Source organism: Papilio machaon, chromosome 22, assembly GCF_912999745.1.
Source record: "Papilio machaon chromosome 22, ilPapMach1.1, whole genome shotgun sequence".
In the NCBI taxonomy this organism is placed as follows: domain Eukaryota; kingdom Metazoa; phylum Arthropoda; class Insecta; order Lepidoptera; family Papilionidae; genus Papilio; species Papilio machaon.
In genome coordinates this window covers 1,864,616-1,890,036 of record NC_060007.1, presented here as the reverse complement: position 1 = coordinate 1,890,036, position 25,421 = coordinate 1,864,616, and the positions used below count along the sequence as shown (strand labels likewise).

The following is a 25,421-nucleotide window of genomic DNA, read 5'->3' as shown; positions in this document are numbered from 1 at the left end:
CTATGTTTTACTTTGAAAATAATATTTCATTGAAAGAAATTCTTTCTTGTATATGTCTTTCTTACATGTTAAATTTTCTTTTAAACAAAAGTTTGGAGATCCTTCGTTTGAGTCGGTTGTCTATGATTATAATAATTAAAAAAAATATTGTTTCTGAGTATCGGCAGTGCCCCCGCCGAAGGGAGTACGGCCGAAGTATACTTTTCTCGAAGCTGCTCACACTTAAAATAATAATATTTACCAATTTTCTATATTAATTTATAAATCTAGTAAAAAATGTAGCATATGTTAGTCAGTGATAATGTAGCTTTCAAATGATAAAAGAATTTTTCTAATCTGTCCAGTAGTTTTTCAGTTTATTTGTTACATACAAAAATACAAATCTTTTCCTCTTTCTAACTTTATAATATTAGTATTGAGATTATATTTGTCTTGTTCTGCCTCATTTAATCTATACTTAAAACAATCCCTTAGTGTTAACTCAATAAATCTACACTGAATTTAGTAAATATGAAATGACCTTGAGAATGACAAACTTTTATTGTCATTGAAAACCGACTTAAACTAAAGTACGTTTTCATTTTCAAATTAATGATATAAAATATTTTATTTTTCCATCGGCGATTTTAGTATCGGTGCGACTTTTTTTTGACTCATTGAATACGCTTATTATTGTTTTGGGTTGATGCAATTTTTCTCTTGATGTACAAAATTCCATAGGGATGTTGATTAGGTATGACTATTTCTGTGCGTTTACATTGCCGATACACTTGTATGAAAACATATTGTTATCCTTCTCTTTCTTGAAGGAAGAGAGATAGTAATATGTTTTTGACAATCATTTGCACAAATAAATAAATTGTAGTAAAATTATTTGATTAAAAATATAATAAAATATTAGATATCTTGATTGGATGATAATAAAATTAATTTAAATATAATTTAATCGATATTTTTGATTATCGATAGTTGGAGCATCCCTATTTTAAGTTGCACCGACAACAAGTTTGTCGCCGCTTGTTTATATTTATTTGACTGTGGGTAATGACTGCTGTGACACTAATATTGACACGTATAGTCATCTCTCTATATGTCTTTGATAAAACAGAGAGAAAAATACACGTCCTTACAAATACCACAGTCGAAATTCATAGTTGTAATTTGAATGTACAAACAACTGTAATAGTGATGTATCATTTTCATTTATCGATATTTTTTTTGTTTCAATTAAGTCATCAATTTCCTCTGTGATTATATTTGAGATAATTGTAAAACGGAGGTGTTTATAATTTACTAATAACGATGTATGTTGAACGTTTTAATATAACAGTGGGGGTATTTTTAGGGCTTGTGTTAGAGAAGGAAAATATTTAACATTATATGTAAATTGTGGGTGATCAGGGGATGTGAGAACTGATGTTAAGTTTTATTCTTCTATAATCGCGTAGTTTTAACGAAAGCGTTGTAAATAAACATCCAAATATCCCTTTTTTTTTATTTTACTTTTATTTTTGACCTGTCCCTTGTCCCGTAATGCCGCCTTGTCTTTGTCCCGCGGCCTCGCTTCTCTGTAGTTTGCTATGTGTTTGTGAAAGTTAACGGACTTACTGAGATATTAAAACAACAAAATTAAGTGATTTTACATCGATAATAAATAACATTTGGTGTTTTTACACCGTCATCATAAAAAATGGAAAAGTTTTTTCACGATGGTTGATTGACTATCGTAAGCTACCATTTTGCTATTTATCTCATATTTGTAACATATTTGTAAATTTGAAAGTAACGCTAGAAAAAAGCACTGTAGATTTTAATTGTATATTTTAAGTTCATAATTTTATAATTGTTTAAATTTTTGCCTTTTCAAACTTAGATAGTTTCCGTAGGGACCATCGTTAGTTTATCTTCGTAAGTTTATATGAAGCTTTTTAATTACTTTTTTGTTAAATTAACCGTAGGGTTTTACTGCCGTATCACACAAATCAAAACATATAGTAACGTAACGAGTATAGAGTAACTGCCACTTAAACTAGCTAGCTCAAAGTAGCAAACTAACTGTGGGTTTCTAAGACCATAATTTCGTTTTAATGACTGGGACGACGATATATTTTATACAGAGATTTTGCTCTCAAAAACCCCCGGTAAATAATGTCACTTACTCTGAATGCAGTATATATTTAAAAGTTGAATTGTCAATTATTATTTCAGTAAGTCCGTGTATCAAAGTAAAACATGACTAGTCAATAGTGTGGCGCTCGTCGCCAGAGCTGCTGTCTCGACAATAACCCAGTGTCAGACAATAATGATTCTTATTATTTGCTTCTCAGTAGTTATTTTCGTTCACCTCTTGTAGGCCATAGTTTCTACATGTACGTTAGGTTCTATGTAGTCCTTTAGTATATTCATTGTTCTAATACCATGGGATTTATTAATTAAAATTTGTTCCATGTTAGTTACTTTTTCAAAATTAATGATCTCCCATTATCATAACTATTTATTGTATATCTTAAAACAGTTGTCTGCAAATGTATGATATTTTATTTTAATGTGCACTGTAATCAACACTCATCTCAAAAATAGTAGAAAATACGTGAAAATATAAAAATAGTATATTTGTCGATAAGCAAAAAGCTGCTATTAATTTTCTACAGGCGTTTGAAATTATGTCCAAATGGTATTAAAACAACGAAATCCTTAAAATAAATATGAAATTTCATGATAGAATGCGTTATGATCAAGCAAAGGTTTAAATGCGTGGTCGCACAATGATTGAATGTAATCAACCACTTTCATAAAAATAATAACCTTTGAATAATTTTATTACTAGTGTATAATAATGTACATATAAAATATTAGATGCGTTTGATTGTCGGTTGACATTAAGTATTTAATTTTTTCATTCACAATAAATTAGATATATGATTTTGTGAAATCAATGTATTTGATACTTGCTAAAAACATAATGTTCACGCACAATATCAATCTAATCGTCTCCTATGAATTGTAAACAACATTTTTAATATTGACTGATTATCCTATCTTACCTTGTCCTAAATGTGCTTAGAAATCAGCTTTTGTAACGACCACCTGTGTAGTAGTTTTTGCACTAAAGTGTATAATATGTAGTACTTTGTATGTGGGTATATAGATGTGAAGAATATGTAAATTTTAACGTTTAAATGTGCGCACCACGTTTACTTAGAATTTTTGAATTATATAGTGAACAGTGACTGTGAAATTCTAAAAGGGACATAAACAAAATAAATTACGGCGCCTGCCGAAATGTTGGAGGCAAAGTTGTGTAACTGAAGTGGGAACAATTTGTCACTCCGTACTCGAAATATCATAGGATTTACTCTACAAGTCTGATGTCGTACATTTGTAACGTGTCATTATCGGCTGTTAACTTTAGGCTCTACTGTTTAGTGTAAACTTTTGTAACACTCGACGTTATCTACCTGATAGGTATGTGTGATAATATTAATAAGCTTTCTCAACTAGTTGGAGTACAATGAATTCTAATTAACTTATAGGCCAATGTTTATAAATATTATTTTTACACTGTCTACTAATATTAAATGTGAATTTGTCGGTAGTTGATAATGTCTTAGATTACTGCGCGGTCCAGTTGTTCAGTTCTAACTAATCTTATGCTTTTTTATTGCTGTCTCTGTCGATTTTCTTCTCCTTTTTTACAGACGTTATCGTCATAAATTGTCTTGGAGCATTTTCTAATATGCTACGGGTGAGATTTTCTTAATGTTTATTGCTGTATATTTTTAATAGAACTATAAATTGTCTTATAAGTGGTATAAATATTAAACCTATGACAAAAAGGGCTGTTTTCACCAAGATAATTTTGCCGTCCATATATCGTACTCTCGAACAACTGGATTGTTATTGAATAATTATATTTATTTTGAATTTTTAAACTACCTTTCAGATTTCAACACCAAATTTATGAAGTCAGTTTTTAATATTATATAAATGTCTGAAATATTTTATATTTACCTATAGAGCTTATAGATTGTATAGGGCAGTAGTCGTTGTATGGAGTGAATTAAATGTTGCCATTACACAAAACAAACTTAATCCACACTTGTGTATAGAGTGGCAACATTTAAATCACTTTTCCTGGATTAGAATATCAGGAATTTAAAGTAGCCGTTGCTTTTAATTGGAATACATGTCAAATGATTTATACAAGCTGTGGGTGTAGTTAATACTGCATAGGATTAGATGTTCGTCTATGTTTAATCCCGTGTGGACGGCGGACAACACGAACATGCTTTAAGTTGTAAGATTTAGACAAAATTCGTGATGTGCATTTTAATATTTCATTGTGAGTACTTTAACTGTATTGTATAGTTTATTTTAGTTAGTCTGGAATTTAAGTTAATACATTTTAATTTTAGTTTAACTAAGTTAGTAATTTAATTGTTAATTTGGGGTAATTTTATATTTCAATGAATGTTTTGTTGTTAAAGTATGTATTTTGTATTTAATTGTGCATCATAGAATTTATTCCCAAAGTAAAAAATTTACGATTGTTTATTTTTCATGTGAAGTTTACTTTTAGATTAAATAAAAACTTTTTAAAATTTATGAAACCGTCGTCGTCCACCGACCGCACCCGACATTTGTAACTAATTTAACATTATGTAATATTTATATGTGATTTCAATGTCCAGATTAATCGAGATTTGCTGTTTTCTATATATTATAGTGTAAGATATCGGATATCCTCGTAGCGTCCAACATGATCCTTGTATTGTGTACTCGAGAGGCGCGGTGTTTACACATTACGTACTTACTATAGACATATTTATGCTAGTTTAGTTCGTGCAATGTAGGTTTATGACCAAATTAGCAAGTAATTATATATCTTATAAACACAAATATAACGTTACCTGTTGCTAATACGAAGCACTGATTGAGATGGGAAACTTTAAAGTACAAATTTATCAAAACATTTCCCACTCCGATACGCTTTCGAGCTCTTTCCTTATGTGTATTATATAAGTGAAAGATGTTGCATTGTCGTCGTTTTTAAATGTTTCAAATTTAAATAAATGTTGAATTAGATAATTCGTAATATTTCTGATTCGGTCGTTTTTTCATCGTTCGGTTTAATAAATCTATAGATTATAATTAAATAAATGTCTTTAAAAAAATTAAACGAATAACCTCACATTCAGTATGTAATTTTGTAATCACTTATTGGTGTTAGATTCGTGGTAGTATAGCTGACGGTGACAGGATCACGTTTTCGAATTAATTCGTAATTTTATAAACAATCAATGTGCCTAAGTGTAATATGTATTCTAATCGTTGTAAATGTATATAAATTAATAGTTATTATATGTCTCAAGTTCTTTTGGAGCACAATGGCGGCTATAGCTCGTATAAAATTTATCTATTTAGCAGTTTTAATTGTATTGTGGTGGTTTTTAAATCGTTTTTGAGACAATAACTTCTTAAATTGCAACTGTATGTGCAGTTTCTTAATTTTTCTTCTATAAAACTTATCTACGTAAATAATTGTATTTATTACTCATTGCTGTGGTTTATAATTATTATGCAAATTTAATTAATACATTTTTGTGAATTTAAAATTTTTGTCACTTTTCAAACTAGCATTGTACTGATTAGCTGCGAATTTTTCTATGGAAAAAATATTTTTTTTTACAATTTTCATGTGAAATTTAAATGTGGGGACACGTAGAAAATTTATTGTCGTCGAACACTAGCTAATTAGAAAATTAAAGAAAAAAATTCCGTAGCACGCCAGACTTTGCTTTTAATTGAAAAAATTTAGTATTTTCTTTTTCATTGTGTAACAAATCTAATATGTATTCAAATTTTAGATACTAGCGCCACCGCTGCGGTGCGGTGCTTCTGTGTACTACATTTATTGGGTATATTGTATTGTATTTGCATGTAAATCATCAATATTCGACGTGTATGCGACTAAATGTTGGGTAAACGGGTAGATGTGTAGATTTGATTGTGATATCAGTAAACATTTTCATACGAGCATCCAAATATTGTTTTATTTTACAACAATTTATTCTCTTAAATTGTTTAATCTTTAGAGACATTATAACAATATAATTAAGAACGGCTTAACTCATATACCACGCTCATTTACCCTTCAGTGGTCCAAAACTAGTCAGTGTCACCGGACTATCTATACATTAGCCGTTCTCAATTATTAACTTCTCTTATTTGACTCCGATTCCGAAGTTATTACTGCTTCAAAAAATCTTTTTCTTTATAACGGTTATTTGCAGGGATTTTTTAAAAATAAAACACATCAATAGTATGAAGTAAGCTTTTTTTAACTATTAAACTTTTTATACATTATACAAATTATAAATACACAATAAGACTCGATACATAATAAACATTGGCCGAAGTATATACAAAAGTGCGAATGTTCGCGGCCAAAGGCTATGTGCTTCTCGGACGTTGCCGATATTGCCGTCGGTTTCCACTGACGAAACACTCACAAAAACATAACTCAGATGATTTTGTACGAATCTTTAGACAGTGGAAACAAACGGTTTTTAAGCACATATTTATATCAGCGTATACTTAAGACTATGGACCACAAAATATCCCTATTTTTAAAAGCTTTTAATCTTGTTATTGGCATAATGACATGATGTATCGCATTTATTAAATAAATATTGCTTTAAAAGAAGTAATTATAACGGTAAATCTAAATTTTTACAACAAAATTTTAATTGATATACCATTTAAAATTTTGTTTGGTGATAAAACAATTAAAAATTAATATACTAATTATGTCATTTGTTAAAGTTATGCGGAAATGACATTGAAATTGTGTTTTAATTAAAAAAGAAATTATGTAAAACAATGTCCTGTATAATTTAGTTTTGAAGTAAAAATACTCAATTTAATAAATTAATATTTAAGATATTAAAGTGGTCATAGTCCGTAGTGTTCGTTGTTGGATGCCTCTGGAGCTTATATTTATATATTTTTTTGTTGTATCCCTTACAAAGTGCAGTTTGCAGCACTTGTTAGCAATAAATACACTGGTGTTGCCATATTTACAGTGCCGCCGCCAGCGCCATCTATACGCTTATTACTCTATATTATTATTATTAAATAATTTGATGTATTAAATTGTTTCTCATTGCCTCTCAACAGGGATACAGTTTTTTTCCTCGCTACAAGTTCGTAGCATATTTAAATTATGACATATGCATACAGTTAAATTATCTTCTGAGATCATATTTAATACATCACAGGTGTTGAACAGAAATAAATTAAGATCGTGACGTAATCAGTGAGCCCCGAACATCGAGTGTTGCCATCCCCAATAATTAATCTAACTTAAAAACCATACACTTATATGACATTATTCTTTGTTTCTAATAAAATATTTAAACACGATCGAACATAGCAACCCCGTTGAAAACTTAAGATCAATATTGTGATGAAAAAATCGGACTTCAATTGAAAGGAGCGTAAAATTTGCTCAGACATTTTTCAAAATAATCTATAAAAGTGTCGCCTCGAAAATAAAAGTTGAATTGTTATTTAATAAAAATAAATATTCGTCTAAAACGATTATGAAGGTTTTAGACGATTATTTAATAACATTTTATAATAAAAATAGTTGGTATTTTATTTAAATAGTGTAACATTCGTATATTATATTTAATAAAAAATATCTATTCAATGTCTTACGTAAACAACAATAACATCTATCTCAGAGGCGACACAAACACATTTTATAAATTTCACAAACAACTTCAAAAATTTCTTACCAACAAAACTTAATCATTTAGAATCATTACAAAGGTAAAAATGTCTTATAACAGGCGTTCTATAAATTTAATTTTTTATCGTCATATAGTCAAAATAAGAAATTCATTAATAAAAAAACATTTCATTACGGCCGAGGCCTTGTCAAGTTAATTCTTAACTTTGGTTCAACTGCGATAAGACTCGCTCCAAACATTTTTAAGACTAAAGCGAATTGAATGAATTCAAATGATATAATGAAAATGAATTGTCTTTTCTGTAAGTAGGACGCGACTCTCCTAACTAAACTGAAATGAAATAATTTGTACTCAAACAGAGCCGCGACCCAACTGGCACCCTCCAAGCGCCGGGATACAAACGCCACAATTCGTAAAACTATCCTGGTAAAATGTTTAAGACATTTATAAGAACAAAAAAAAAACAAATCCTCTACAGAATATACTCCATCAAAATGCAACAATAAAACGAATATATTAATAAAAGACAGGCTCAATATACTACAATTGTTTCCAAACACAAATACTCAATTATTATAGTTAAAATAAAAATTTGTTTTTAACTTATTAAATAGTATTGGCAAAATAAAATATAATTTTGTTGCGAACAACAAAATTAACATCTTGAGTATTTGTATTTTACTACTCTATTGCCTTGCTCAATAGTTTCCGTTCTTCGTGTCCCCCCATGCGCCTGCGCAATAGGGGGACGCAAAAAGCGCGCACCAAAACGCGCGTCGAAAATGTTCGAACGCACTTCGACTGAAATCTGATTCCCGCCAACGTTTTAACATTTTCAAAGCGAAACGTTTAAGTTACGTTTACTTGCACACAATCTCCTGAACTAAATCCAAAACTTAAAATGTACTCCCGACTTCTATATCCTTATTAACTTATCACTTAATCTATTATAACTTAATTAATATGTCAAAGAGATCATAATAAACTTAAAACTATGCGTCACACTTCCATATTGCATCTGTGATAAGGTGAGAAATATTGCATAATTAACTGTGAAAATTTTACTGCAAAAAACATGATGTCTCTTTTTTCCATAGAGAATAAGACAGTATATTTTTTACAGGTGTTTCAGCAACGAAAATCCACAGTAACGGACACAAGTTTTGAGATATTGATTGTCCGTTGAGCAACTTGAACTTTATGTTGTACCGAGTGACAGAAACTATAGAGAAATATATTTTTTATCATACATGTATCCTAAAGTATAATGGTTGAATTTATCTTACGAATTACTTAAATATGTCGCCGGAGACTTGTTAACGTCTGGCATAGAATAAATAAAGAGATATAAAATAATGCACACTGCATCTCGCGAACCCGTGTTCAGTTCGTTACACGGGGATAGCATTGCACGTGGATTGCAGTTGCCGAGGCGTCCGGTGTTAGTGTCCGGCTGACACATCCGGACTGTTGTGTACCGGACGGGCCTAGCTGGAGCGCTTGAAGTGCGTCTGGTTGAGCCGGGCGACCTTGGGGGGGCGTATGTGTGCTCCGTGCCCGCACTCGTGTTTATGCACGGAGGGAGATTTCTTGCCATTACTTGCCGTCCTCTTTCGGGGCTTGAGGAAATCTGGAAAGATAGAAAATATGATAAGTATAATGATAATTTTAACTTTTATTTAAGGGGTGCGTTGTTCTTATGACATTAAAGATGTCGTAAAAGTCAGAAGCAGGCGTGGCAAGCTATTCGTTGTGCGGAAGGTACGTTGAGACAGTTGTGGGGTGCGCAGTAAGACGATTTGTCCCGACAGTTTTACGATTCTTTTCAAAAGAATAGCGACCATAAAAAGTACCCTTAAATGTGTAGGGTGACCATGGCAATTGTGTTTAATTTTAATATTCCGGGATTATCAGACATCAATAAATAATTATACAAATAATTGAACCAAATCTATATTCATCTCATAAATCGAACAAATTGTAGGTTAGTAAAAAAATAAAAAACTAAGAAATTTTCATGTTTAACATAGTATGTTGTACAATAGTTTAATGCAATGTCTATGAGAATTTTGTTTCTAAAACTGTGTAAAGTAAAAAAATCAGCAAAAATATTTTACTTCTAAATACATACCAAAATGGTCACCTTATCTCTAACATATTTTGTACCGAAATCCATTTAAAATTCGTCGCAAGCCGGGCTCTTTGTAGTCCTCTTTGAATTTGAAAAAAATTCTATGACCTTAATAAGTATAAAAGTTTTACGAGGTTTTTACTACTGTTTAATCTGCGTTGTAATGGCTGTAGGCTGTGATACTGCGAGCTGGGTACCACTCCGAGCAAACACACTGAGTACGAAGTTCACGGACAACTTACAGGAACGTTTAGATAAGTAGAGTCGATCACTTTTGCTATAATTTAAAAAAATCATATAATTCGCACCAATGATTTACTTGACGATAACGCAAAACCAGTTTTTAAAATTCCTGTCTGTTTGTCTGTTTGTTATGTCTGTCCGCGAGACCCGATTTATTCCGGGTTATCTCCGGAACGGCTGGATCGATTTTGACGGGAACTACACACGCGGGAATATTCAAGGCTAGTTTTAATTCTGCGCTGACAAAGTCGCGGGCGATAGCTAGTTATATCTAAAATTTGTCATCAGTGAGTGTTTGTTGTGTTAGGACCGTGCCAAATGGAAGTCTAATCTCTGCCTACATCTCTGGGTCACGGGCGTGTGTTATATTGCATATAGGTTATTGTGAGCAATTGCAGTAACAGGATTTTATTTCATTTTCTATTAATAATTAATCTCTACTTAGGTCTCAATTATCGTCATCTATATATATAAAAGAAAGTCGTGTTAGTTACACTATTTATAACTCAAGAACGGCTGAATCGATTTGACTGAAAATTGGTGGGCAGGTAGCTTAGAACCAGGAAAAGGACATAGGATAATTTTTACCCCGTTTTTTTTTTTATTCCGCGCGGACGGAGTCACAGGTAAAAGCTAGTATAAAATAAAATATGATTACATTCAAATGCTAATTTATTTACTATATAAACTAACAGAGAAGATCGCAGGTCGAATTAAGAAACTATAGATAAGGATGACTGACGGCCGTCTGTCGACTGGTTACAACGACATGGCAACACACGCTCAAGGCCACGAGTTTCGCGCCAAACAACTTTATTAATATACTATACTGTTTTAAATTCACATTTAAATTTTACTTATTATCTGTTAAGTCAGTATAACTTTGTCATCATTTACAATAGATTATATTCAAGGTCCTTCAGTCTAATTGGCGCATTAAGTGTTGGTTTCTGAGACCTTTTTTACCTCTGTTTTGTCAAAGATAATGAGATGGATGACGATAAGTTGGTGATTTTGGTTCCAGAAACCATCGAGAAGAGTCGTCTGCCTTATTTAATAAAATATTTACACTAAGAAACTCCTTCAGTAATTAATTACAGACTTAGTAGTCATTGAGAAAGTTAGAAATATTTTTTTACTTAGTAAAAAAGTAATTGTTTTCTTATTAGGCAAACAACATTTGCAAACGTTATTGTTACGTATCGAACATTCAATACATAATTGTGCTACAAAAGCAGAAAAAGGCGCCAAAGTTTTTACTTTAATAAAAAGCGCGCGGTCTTTTGATAATGTTTGGTGAAGCGTCCCCACAGATAATAACGATCTGAAGCAGTACGAAAAAAAACTAAAAAGGCCAATCCGATGTGTCTTGCAGCCAGAACTATGTCAATGACGTCACAAGGCCCAAGGTCGACTGGACCACGCCGATCTCGGTTCCCGCCAAATCAAACCACGTGGACACTGGCAAGCTATTTTTATCAAAACTACAAAACATTATAATAAATTCCAAATGGATAATCGAAAAAACATGTTAATTTACTTTTAATATGTAATCGTATATCTCGTCAAGTCAAGGAAAAATACGAATTGATAGAAATTCATATGTGTTATGTAAGTCAAAACATGCTTGGAATCTAACCTAAAAATATCTATTGTTGATTGAAGGATTTATGGATGAAAATATCTTTATCTTCTGCCAATGTAAATAATGTATGCTACTGAAAACTGGAGAAAATACTTTCATTCGATTATGCAATAGTTTGCCGCCAAACGTTCAATGAAGCGTTTCCCGCCATTTCGCGTTAGCTATTATACGACCGAATTCGAAAGCGTATTACATCGCCAGTTTTACATTCGATGGAAGATATCCTCAATTTAGTCGGGTTATAAGCTTCGGACTGAAGTAAACATGCGGGTGTGCGTAAACAAAATGGCCTTGGTGGATCCGCGCGTGCGCCTAGCGATGATTTTATATAAACAACTCACACACGCTCACTACACTCGTAACGGTGGCCATTATTAATCTTTTATTGTTTTTAGGCTGAAAAGAAAATAGTAAAAGACAAAAGTTACGTTATAAAATCTACAACAAAACCTTAGATTTCTATTTTAGAGGTACTCGTTATATTATTATTTACATGGTATTCTTCATTACATAGAAACAAATCCCGTAGAAAAGTTTCAATATTTAAAATACACCCGGATATATCGAAAGGTATGTTTTGTTATTCATCAATAGTTTCCAGTCATTCAGAGTGGTAATTTGTGTTGCAAACAAGGTGCTTTAAACGAGTAGTCCAATGCCCAGTTTTATTGAAGGCGAGAAGAGAGCCGTGGTTATTTTGGTCGACCTAAATATCTGCGGGCGAACGACGCCCTCTCGTACAATTCACTTGTTTACCGGCGTAAAGAACGATTTGCTATACGAGTCTATACAATTTGTGGTCTGTACTCACCATATGTCAGAACGATCACGCGTGTAATTTTAATACAAGTATTCTCTTACTAAAAAATTATAAAGTTTTGTTATGGCAGTATCTTTCTTGTTACTTCTTGTGATTTACTTCAACTTCGCAAGTTTTTTTAATAATTATACTTTGAAATGCTATTAATTTATTCATGCAGTGTTGACAGCTCTGTCAGTATATATGTTGGCAACATTTCAAAAACTAAAATATAACGAATGCTATGCACGGAAACAAGATAGATCCGTCTTTCGTCCTTCTATCACACGAACGGAATCCCTAAGTGGAAGAAAAAAAGAAAACTAAAAACATGAAGTATCCTCGTGAGGTTTTTTTACGTCACGCTTTTTGAAGCGAGGGCGTGAATGTACAAGTAATTTTTGGGGGTTGTTTTGTCACTACCCTTTGTTAATAGCCGCATATAATAACGAAAGAGACACGACATAAATGAATAGATTTTTCTTCGTCAGAGAGGTAAAAATACGCAATTGATTTTGAAGGAGGGAATTTTAATAAAAAGGACTATAACATCAGGAAACAGGCTTTAAAAATTACAAACTACTTTGTAAGTAAATTTCTTTACAAAAAAATATTAAAAACGTATTCAGATACTGAGCTTTGTTACAAATAACACTTTTAACAGATGTTATGAAACGAAGTCTTATTTTAATAACAATGATTGGCATAACGTTGCTTATATACCTTAAAATAAAGAGCAATTTCCAATGTCGACTATTCTGTGAAGTTATTGTAACATAACAATTTGAGATCAGTAGAGAAACTTGTAGGGGGGTGTAAAAATGTGAATGTAAACGCACCGGCAGACAGAACCCACGCAATAGCGGTTTCACATTGAATTTGCGACGTGTGAGCTTTTTTAAAAGTCGACATTGCGTAATGCTATTAGTCAGTGGTTGTCAACATTTTTTCAACATAATTTATTTTTATTCTACTATGACATAGAAACGTTTTATGATAGAAGATAAAGCTTATTTTAGATAGAAGTCAAAGTTAATTTGAAAGTTGTCATCAAACGTTGCATAATAAATTTTTCTTGCCCATTATAACTAAATTCTTCATCCAAATGTTGGTATCCCCGTAACACGTAATGACAAATGTGACGCATTTCTTCATTGTGGTAGAGAACTCGTATGACGTGTGCCATTTGTTGGGTCACTCCGAAACACGTCTAAACCTGATCGGGCACGGTCGCTACGAGCTTAGTATGATTGTATGAAGTAAGGGGGCAGAGGGGGGGAGGGTCTAAGAAAAAACTGGCGCTGATTTGTTGAGGCGTAGGCGGCGTCCAAACAGGTTGCCTCGGAGCCCTAGCGCGATGCTTTTTATTTTATTTATATTCCAGGGCTGCTATAATTGGGTGAACGGTGGCACAGCTGTCATATCTTGTACAATTTGTTTACTGAGAAACTGTCATGAACTTGTTGTCGTACATCAACTTTACAATTTTTTTGTATTTATCATGTGCCACATGTAATTTATAACATCCAGAATATGATAAAAACTTTTGAATCGCATTAACAAGGTTAAAGTATGTCAAAAATTATGGAGGAGTAATTTTCTTTATTCATTGTGGTTACCTAAATATAATTTATGATAGGAAACGTCGATTACAATGCGAATAAGATCTATCTGTAGGGAATGCAAGCTTGCATTGTGATTACGAACCAGTTCCCAAATATCCAGGTCAAGTGAAAGGCGACTCGATGTCAAAACGACGGTCGCGGATACGGCGGTGCGTGCAGAGGCCAGACCAAAGCCAACGCCTCCATTCATAGCCAACGAACTGTTTATGTTCTATTAAACTATCTAGGGTTTAGATGTCACGGCATAATACTACACATGTGTAAATATGACTTCATACACACACATACGTAATAGAATAATATGCCTTCTATTTTCATATACTTTCTTCCAGCTTTGTTGCCCTCCTTGCCTCCTTTTGTTGCCCAAATAAAGTCGAAAGTTTTCTATATTTTTTTTTGTTAAATACAAATTCTTTATAATGTTTATTATCCAAACATTTTAGAGATATTGAATTCATAATATGTAACATTACTACATTTTTTTTATAAACAAAATTACAATAAAAGTTATATCACAAAGTTGTCAACCCTAGGCTAGTGCAACTGGACGACGATAAAAAAGTAACAAAAAGCCCGCACCGTACATAGCTATACGGTATACGTATAGTGGCAGCTACTGGTTTTTAGTGGAAGCCTAAACAAATAAGTGACATGGCACCAGAAACATTGTATCCCTTTTAACATTTGTTAAATATTATCTTGATATAGTTTATCATTCATAGACCCGCGTTTAAGTTTTATAAGTTTATTAATGAATTGATGTATCGTTCTTTAGTTTTTTGTGATATTTTAAACAGTTCCAGATTTAATAAAAGTAAAATAAATCTCTTCCAATTGGTACTCCTAATATATAAAATTCTCGTGTCACAGTTTTCGTCACCGTACTCCTCCGAAACGGCTTGACCGATTCTCATGAAATTTTGTGAGCATATTCAGTAGGTCTGAGAATCGGCCAACATCTATTTTTCATAACCCCCCCCCCATTATTTTTAACTGCGCGCGGAAGGAGTTGTGGGCGACAGCTAGTAGAATTATAAAACTAAGTTAATAACACTTCCCACGTAATAGTATACAATCAAGGATAATTAAGAATTCTTGGCACATTAAATAAACATGTCCATTTGAGTTTAGTTTGCATGAGCAAACAATGGTTCGCTTGCGCAGGAAATTGCGTCGCAGTTGGAACCATTATAGACAACTGAGTCACGGGACAAAAGCGATTTATTAACCTATTTCCAATGATTGTTGTACAACAAACACGATGTTGTTGGTTCTAACTTTCCCTCTCAGAGACGGTTGTGCGTGTGTTCTCACTGTCGAAAACCTGTACAAAAGCATTGTTTAAAGAGAATGTAACTGACTACGTATGTTTTTGTATGAGTATTCAGACAGTGGAAACTCAAGATTAAATACTTTCATTAGGTTTTTGTTTATTTTCAACTTTTTCTAATCAGTTATAGTGCAATGAACTTAATGCGTTTTTTTTAGATTACAAATGTATTTCGTCTAGTCCATTTGTTTAGTTGCAAATGTATATTTTATATTTCCGCATAGACATAATGTTTTTTTTATTTAGCTTACTTTTTTTACGGCGGTCAATAGCGGTGTAAGCAAACCTAATTATTTAATAATTAGTCTAATTTTCTTACATCTAGATTTGTTATTGTTCATGCAATACACCGCAATTATTCAGATTATATCTTCCCAAAAGTTTAAATTGATGGTTTGTTTGGAATGGGTTTGAAAATTTAGATATCATTTGAATATATTTTCATAAAAATCCAAAGATTTAGGTTGACTAGTTTGTTTATTTAAAAATTCTTGAGAACGCAACTGAGATTATAAAACTTCTTAGTAGGCCTATTTCTATATCTTTTTCTTAGATGAAACTCAATAAAATAGTGAAAATATTGCATACAAGTTTGAGTACATAGATCGTACAATCATATTTTTAGTCAACGGTTGTTGGTTACAAAACATTTATTTGTAAAAAGGTCTATAACATCAACTTGACCTATTTAAGTTGGTCGTGTGAACGTAACTTTGATATAACGATAGGCAAATATTGCGTGGCTAAAGTAAATACAAACTTCGTACTTTCGCGTGCACTTGACAGAAAACTTCTAGGGTTTTTTAAAGATAAGGAGTGATAGCGTCTTGACATGTTTACTTTGATTTCGTGAAGCAATGTCATGGGTGTATTGTTGCTTTGGATTTGGAAAATCTGACTTTTAGAATCAATATTTGCGAGATTGTTGTTATGCAGATATTTGGTAACGGTTTGTTGAATCGTGTTTACATATTGACGAATAGTTTATTGACTTGTCAGAAGTACGAAAAAAGTGACGCTCTTACGATTTTTACCCATGGGTTTGAGTATAACTTGACAATTACAAGTTAGTTAAGTTACATTAGACCTTTCTAATAAGTAGAAATACGACAACAACAGCAATAAATTACAGTAGATAATTTCTGAATCCATTTCCGATCGAATATTATTAGAGAACAGTTAGTATATAAAATATAAATTACGTGCATATCGTTGCAAAAAGGCCGTACAACCGTTAGAATAAAATTGCTATACAATTCAATCATACACACACGAAATAGCGAACGTGTCTGATTTGTGTTGAAAACTTTCATTGGAGTGCGGCCATTATAGAAACTTTAGAAACTGCTTCGTGTACGTAACTGTGAAAGTGAGGGAGGTGTTGCGGCCGGCCATTGTCGCGTGTCGAAACGAAGTTACCGTCCACTCGCTACTGCTGGCAATAACAACTTTAGCCGGATTTATTGCACCAAACATTGGCATAAGAACGGATAGTTTGAGTTGCGTTTAATTCCTCAAACGTTACGATCTAGTACTGAGTTCAAAATACCAACGAGGCCTACGCAAAATGTCGTAACTAGTTTTTGAACGAAATTTTTGTGCTCATCAATACAATTTCTTTACAAGTTTTTTTTTTAAACCTAGAGATGGTATGGGATTTTGAATGAAGATTTTGAAAGAATAACAATAGAAGTCGACATTGTTATTTCTTTGTTATTATTTGACTGTGTGATTTCTGTATTACTTATTACTCTCACTTTAAATGTGTGAATGTAAAAACATTTAGTAACCATTTAAAGGTTGACATTAATATGCCACATATTAGTACAAGGTTAGCCAGTCGCGTTGGTATTTAAAAATACATGAAAGACTAAATATATTAACACGGTTAACTGGTGTTATTAAATGTTAAACTGTTAATGCTACATAGAAAAGAAGAAATCACATTTCTTTTTAACAAATTTTATAAGACAATAGAGGTGTCCATCCGCTGGAAAAAATTATAAGTAGCCGATGTTTTTTTCCAGACTATGTCCTACATCTATGCTAAATTTCCTCGAGATCCGTTGAGCCGTTCTGGAGATATCTTCAAACAAACATCCATCCATTTAAACATTCGCATTTATAATATATTTATAATTTATTTCGTAATTTATTTCTTTTGTTGATCCTTTTCAATGTGAAAGAGTTTCTCGTTCGAATTTAAATTGCGGCATAAGTTAAGAGTGTCGAAATTTCACGAACAGAGATAAATACTCTGTCACGAATGCAGATTTAAAGCATTTTTAAAATGTAAAAAAGACTGCAAAAGATTTTTAAATATATTTCCTTTGTATGTTTTATCTTAACAATACAAAGGAAATTAAGGTGTTTTATAAACAATAAATAAAGATTCTCAGTAAAACCACAAGAGTATATGAGATTTTTATCACGAGTTTTTATCGGTAACTGTAAAATATTTTTTTCTTTATACAAAATTACGCCGCAAGAAAATTGCCTCTTACAATGAAATCCACTGCTGGACTCCGTGTAGAGAAAAATATTGACAGCCCTCTCGTTCTTAAAAAAATGAAACATTTTATATAGACGTATGTTTTATAGAAAACTTTTTCTAGATATATTGAAGTCTAATGGATGAATAAAAAGACTATTATTAATTCCTTCTCTCCATAGGGTTTCGTCGTAATCCTTAATGCGAAGTTTCTGCAATAAAAATACATACAACGTTCTGTACAAGCAAAAAACCAATTTAATATCCTTTGGGTTTTTTCGCATTCTGCTTTTTGTAACGAAGCAAATAAGGACTCGTACGCGTGTCCGCATACTAGACGAGGCATGAAACCAAAGGTAGAGTGACAACGGTGTAACTGAAACTATTTAAAACATATAAATATGGAACCATGTCATTGTAATTTTTATTAAAATTGCAATTACCACTTTATAATAGGAATGATGAATAATTAGAGGTTTAAATAGAAATCACATTAGGTGAACTCCCTTAAACTGTGGATTTCTAGGAGCTCATGAAGATATGACCAAAGTTTATTTAACTTTCTCAGATTTTACAATATATTAATATTCATAGACATAATCTAAATTCATAAATATAGATCGGACTGTCGACTTCCTTGTACACAGAGGCTGTACTGTTTGATGTTTGCTTTTGTAAACGAAGCGCTGCGCTGTCTATGGTAATTCAAGGAGTTACGTTGTAAAGTCTGTATTTATTAACGCACTACTGTTGTGTACACTTTACTGTGTTCTAAGAGGGTTGAGTTTTACTGAAGTTAGTTCAAGAATATGATTCGTTAGCTTTTTACTTGATGGTTTCTTAAAAGCTTAAATAATAGGTATTGCGTAAAGAAAAAATTTTTACTGAAAGCAAAGTTTGCTTACGTTGAAATCAATAAAAAATTCGAGTAAGTAACAGTCGAACCTGGATAAGCGAAAGTCCAAGGGGCTGCTATGTTTTTCTCGCTTATTCACGTTCGACTGTAGGCGGAACAAAGATAATTAAAAAAAGATCTTAAAACTTCTTTTGCTGACATGTTCGAAATGATCTAAATAATACTGTACTCAAATGTGAAATGTATCAATAGATTAACGCGTATAAAATGTTTGCACAGTGAAAATGGTCCTAATCACTGGATAATAGAGCACCCGTGTGTCGGCGAGATGAAAGTGGTTCCCAGCCGGCGGACATCAAAGTGATTTATCCGCCACTTGTACTGTCGATAGTTAAGCTACCGTGTACCGCCTCTATCTTATAATCGATACATGTGTGATGTAACTTTATTTTTTTTTTGTTAAAAAATGTGGTAACACTTATTTCTTTAGTTAACTTTTAACTAATTTTTTAAGAATGCTCAAAGCTCTCATAAACACATGCCCTTTTAAAAACCACTTTTACTTTACCATTAAGGATTTAAAAAAAAATATTTTTAAGTGTTTTGAATGTAATATGTTTTGAGTATAATATGCATAGTTTAACCGTTAACTGTGGATATTTATAAGATCATATTTTTTGCTAATTTCTAAGAATCTCTACAATATAAAGAATATAAAAGATAATACGAACTTTACAAAATTGATTATCGAAATCCTCAACTCGATTTCAGTTTCGATTTAAATCAAACAAATCTTTACTGAGTTTAGATTTATTTTTTGTGTTTATGTCAAACTGGTAGTGAAGAAGCTATTCCCATCGTTTAAATTTAAATTATTAGAAAACGGGAGATAAAATTACATCATAAATCTATTCAATAAAAAGAGAGATAATACCGAAAATACCGAAACAAGTAACGGACAACGGTAGCTAAACGATCTATAGAACAAAAGGTTCCATTGTTTGGTCACTATTAACCATTGTTAAAAGTTTCAAAACTAGAAGATACGCGCGTAAATATCGGTTTCTTATAGTAAACAAGCTCACTCGCATTGTCTGGGTGACCTGAGCTCTGTAAGATACGACCTCTGGACCAATTTCGGCAGCCACTGTCCTCTCCCATTGTCGCCTAACAATGGGAAGAAAGGGGATCGGTTAGGGGAGAGAGATGCTAAGTATTACATGAACAATAGCAACAAAAAAACGGTGTATGTTTACTCATGAATACTGTGCACAATGGCCAGTGCTATGTTAATAAGGTAACAGGTTCAAAGCTTTCATTCTCAAGATAATTCAACTTGTATAACGAATTCGCGTTAAATCGTGCGTTTCAAGGGAGATGCGATCTCTGTGTAATCCTAGCTGTAATAAAATGCAAGAATATGAACGTCTATTGTCATTTTTAATACGTAAGGATTAGACGAACGCACACCTGATGGTAAGAGATCCCGCGATTAAAAAACGGTAAATTGAAACGTCATATAAACTAATAAAAAAGGTAATTTTAGGAATTGATACAAACGGCTTTGGCAATAATGAATCTTTTCTTATAATGTTGGAGAAAGAAAATAAAGTTAAATTTCACTTTGTAAACCTAACAGCGTCTGCTAAGTGTACTTTAAGTGTAGTTAAGGGCAAAAATAGTATACTTCTAAGTAGCTATCGTTAATACGATAGGTACAGATGTTACACTGCAACATTTGGCAGCCCGGGCGAGTGTTGTGAGCAATTATTTACCGGTGTAATGACTTAGAAGTCCGCTCGGTCACCACATGGTCTGGATTAGTCCTCCTCGAGTTACCTTCTTCGATTACCAGATCGTCTTCCTATCTAGTCGTGAATAACAACGCCATTTTGCGACTAGATTAAAACTCTTAAGTGTTCCCGGCAAAATCTCACCAGACATAACGATTTTCTAAGTGGAATTATTTTTTCCACAATTTAAATCTGTGCGAGTCGTTAGTGCTTAAAATGTTTAAGTGTTTCAACTTGAGTGGTTTTTTCCCAAGACACGAATGCTTTTTAGAATTGTGCAGCACTTTTGAAAAGAAAATTTTTTTAAACGACTTAGTAAAAATATTCTTAGCGGCCAGTGTGCGTTAAAAGTTTAAAAAACAAAGACATAAAGGTACCATATGGCTCGGGCCACCCAAGTTGACTGTTCAAATTAGTGTGGATTATGATCATGATATAAGTTTTTTTCAAGTCAGTATTCTATTTGCTGTATTAAGGTCAATTAGCATACCTCTAACATACACCTCAAAGAATAACGTGAGAGAATACAGTTCAAATATAGAACGTAAATCAAAATTGTTACCTGAAACTACAATAAAAAGAGGCAATGACAACCGTCCCATTCTGCCACATGATGATTTTTTCACATAAATATTATATTTTTACGACATTATTATGCGGGGATTGTTTGACGTTTTAAATATTTTTTTAACTAACGAGGTTTTACGAGGTGACCGCTCGTTAAGATTGGACAAATTCTGTATTTTAAAACGTGTGAAAGTAAAACATCAGGGGGTCGTTGTACGTCAATAAAAGTATAATATGACGCGCAGTGAAAGGCCGGGGTCGAATCATAAAAACGATTGGTCAAGCATTGACGGATCATGAACATAATGATTTTATTCTGTAATTTTGTGAATATGGGTCACCGGGTGTCTTGGGAAAGGAAATAGAGTGACGTTATTTAACGGCCCTATTGGCGATTTTTCACTTAAACGGTTACTTTAGTTAAAAATAGTTATGACTATCTTTGTGTATTCCGGTTGTATTCAAAAAGTCAGTATTTAACTATGGGTTTAAATCAAAAACCCAGGTAGCTATAAACTTTATTTTAATTTCGTAAAAAAATACGAAACATTTTTGAAAAACGATTGTTTATGTGTTAAAAAGTATAAAGTAGGTTGATTACGAATTCGATAATCTGTTTTGATGGTACGTAACAGTACGGTACGTTCCGACACGCAGTGGAACGTGAATCGAAAGTTAATTTAATATAACGGTCCCGTTTGTTTGTCTGTTAGTGTCCGAAGCGCAACTATTTGTTTTGAATCTGTTATCGAGTATTGTACACAAATAAAAATTACAAAACAAACCGAATTAATGTTTTAATATTGAATCGATAATAGCTTCATTACAAGACCATAACAACGGATGACCTCAATTTATATTTTTAATTAAAAACATTCGATGTTTTTAGTCTGTGCTCAAAAAACTCAAGTTAAAAAAATGGCGGTATTTAAGTTTCTTATTATATCCGAAAATAACTTAATTTGGGACATTTTTATCTTAATGTGATATTTGGCGGCAAATTTCTCTAAATACCTTTGGAAATACCATTGTGTTATAAAATTTGACATTTGTTTTTTTTTCAACAAACGTCCCGTTCATATGCGTACGAAACTGTCTAATCGTCCGTGGGAAAGAGATACACTGAAAACCGAACTGACCTGTTTCGCGACTGCATCTATGCAAATTTTGTGTGAAACTTTTTTTCCTCCACTTAGATTAGGTCGATAAAACCCGATGTTATCTGTGTTTTATTTATTTTTATTTGAATATGCTCTCACTGATTTTTTATCGATGTCATAACAGAAAAAGATTGTGATTTTTATATTTATCGATAATGAGATGTTTGAAATAAGCTATGGCAACTTCGATGTGAAGATTATTTTTTTTCTCTAATTACTTAAATAAGCTAAAGTGGCCAGTACCAATATAAAAATAATTAAATAAAAAAAAACAATATGGTCTTAAAACCTACTTAGATTTACTTTATTCATACAACATTGAGAAGACGTGATTAGGTCAATGCTAGGTCACTGATGTAGTCAAAACGTTACATTATTAATTCCTAAGAACTATCGCATTTAACAACTTTGTTCTTAACAATAAGATTTAATAGTTCTATATAAGTTAATTAAATTTTAATTGATGCTTTTAACTCATACAGCCGAGGATGTTTATTAATTACCCATTTCCCAAACTTATAATAACAACATTTCATGCTACATTTGTAACTCTTACGGTGACTCATAAAGTGGGAAGTGAATTAAATTCTTTCACTGTAAGTTGCAAAACTGTATCCGAATAGATTCGGTTGCGGTGTAATGTAGGTTGTGCCGCCAAAATTTCTAACGGTCTTGCGCTCATTACTAGCGGCGATTTGCTTGGTAGAGGCCGCGCAATTTGCAATGTCAAATTGTACGGTGGGTGTTCAATTCGGTTAGTTTATAATCTTGATATTATAAGGCCAATGAACCTATTATACTAAATTTTAAATTGACTATACCGCAGTTCGGAACTGAGGATAGTGTCATGACAAAACATTACACATTCAACAAGTTAAAATACAAATAAAACCGCTTTCAATTAAAAACAAAACAATAATTTAACATTGAAAATAAGGTACGGTTCTCACGGACACGTACCTATGCATATTGTAGGACTTGTTCGCAGTTTAGCATAAATTAACAAGTCGTTCTCGTCGATCAAAACATTGCAAAGGGTAACTGAAATTATTACGCCTCGATTACTTTAGTCTTGTAATTACAATGTACTTTGTAATTATAATAGAAACTTTATAATAATTGCATGTATTTGCATAAGACAATGGTATTGTAACGAACAAGAATTTGACCACCTGTAGTTTTATTCAGGTTGAAATATTTTATTGTTGCAATTGTACCGGTATTTATATCATTATTTTTAATAAGCATCTTAGAAAATAAATTATTTTGTTCTTTCTTTATAAGAACTATATTAAAGTTGCCATTAAAGCGAGTCTTTTTTTATTAATCCATCATTTTATTTTTTTATTTTATTTCTATTACAACTAGCAGTTGTCCGCGATCTCGTCCGAGCGGAATTACATTAAATTAGTAATAAATATAGCTGGGGATAGTGTAGCTTTCCAAAAGTAAAAAAAAAATCTCAAATCGGTTCAGTAGTTTTGGACCTTATTCAATGCAAGCAAACCAACAGTCAAATATTTCTTCTTTATATTATTAGTATACATACATACCTACAACAATTTAGTTGAAAAAGTTTTATTAACGGGAAGTCAATGTGTGTATTTGTAAATATAGGATACCACAAAATGGAAGGAAAAATAAACCTGTGATCGTCATTGTTTAAACAATACGAGAACATGTGTCTTAAAACAAATAATATTGTTACACTCCTATCTAAAAAAACTTGGGCATTAGGACAATTTTGATTCTTACTTGCACTGGTTAATTATTACTAACCACTTGGCTAGAAATTAAAATTTCAAAAGAAACAATATTGTTCCCACAAATTGCTGCCCCTTCTACACGCCACGTTGAATTCAGGGGGTGGGCACGTTTAATTATTTTAAGCAAAATAATAAGCGGATATGGGAGTGATTTTAACACGTTCCATGCGACTACGGTTTTTTCATAGTAAAGTAAACTTGCGTTTTCATTAATTCAAATGTCATTTTTTAATTCTGATAAGAATTCTCACTATAAAATTATAATTATCTTTCAACAAAGCAAAGTATCTCAAAGAAATTGTGTGTCGTGTTAAAAATATTACTAAATAAATTAAAAAATAAAATTCGTAGGTAAGAGATACATTGTTTACAAAACATTGTAACGATAGCGAGTAAGCGGGTTCGTGATAAAGCTATTAATAGACAATTGTTGCAGCCAGCGACGCACATTGCCGACATGTATTGATTGCACGAGTATTACCACTTTCAACATACTTCAAATGCACTTTCACGAAAAACAATAATTACGCTCTTACGTATCACTTTGAAATTTATACTTTGCGTGTGTAGAAGTTTGATGGATGATAGAGTTTTTTTTTTAGGTGTAAAAGGTTAGTAGACAACAATTTGAGACAGTTATCGTGGGTTTACATTAACATAATACCTGTATAAAAATATTGTACCTCTGTTGTTTCAACGGCATCGAAACCCATTGTTATTCAAACTTGTTTAAAAACATAGAAACGAAAAAAAATGTGTTCTTTCAGATTATGTTATACATCTATGCGAAATTTCATCAAGATCCGTTGAACTGATCCGGAGATACCTTCTAACAAACATCCATCGAAACAATCTCATTTATAATATTATTAAGATAGTTATAGTTACAGTTACAATGTTTACTAGTAAAGCGCACGTAGCCTTGTAGACGTGTACGTATTGAAAGCAATTGACGTATTCCTTGACCTTAGTTCGCGGCCATTTGTATGTGTTACAATCTGGTAATGATAAAGTGCGTACAGACGGTCTGTCTGTCCCACATGCAATATATAGTTTTGCCTTATCCGTGTTTGTTGCCTATAAATAGAATATGCTCTTTTGTACAAATAATGATTTGAAGTACAGTTGAAGAATTAAATTTGTTTACCACTGACTATCGGATATCGTACACCTCATCAGAAGAGTTAATTTAGCAGAGGTTTTTGAGGTAATCCATTGAAAATTCGAAGTTCGTAGTCTTTTTTAAAACGTTATTTCG

At 32.3% G+C, this 25,421-nt stretch overlaps 1 protein-coding gene across 2 annotated transcripts in view; it reads right to left on the bottom strand.

The window, feature by feature from the left end:
* Positions 1 to 8,057: 8,057 nt before the first annotated feature.
* Positions 8,058 to 25,421, bottom strand: part of LOC106712582 — a 40,013-nt gene continuing 22,649 nt past the window's right edge. For both annotated transcript variants that reach the window (XM_014505192.2, XM_014505193.2), the window contains one exon: positions 8,058 to 9,387. In XM_014505192.2, the coding sequence (XP_014360678.1) occupies positions 9,245 to 9,387 (143 nt within the window). In that variant the 3' untranslated portion in view covers positions 8,058 to 9,244. The remainder of the gene's footprint in view (positions 9,388 to 25,421) is intronic.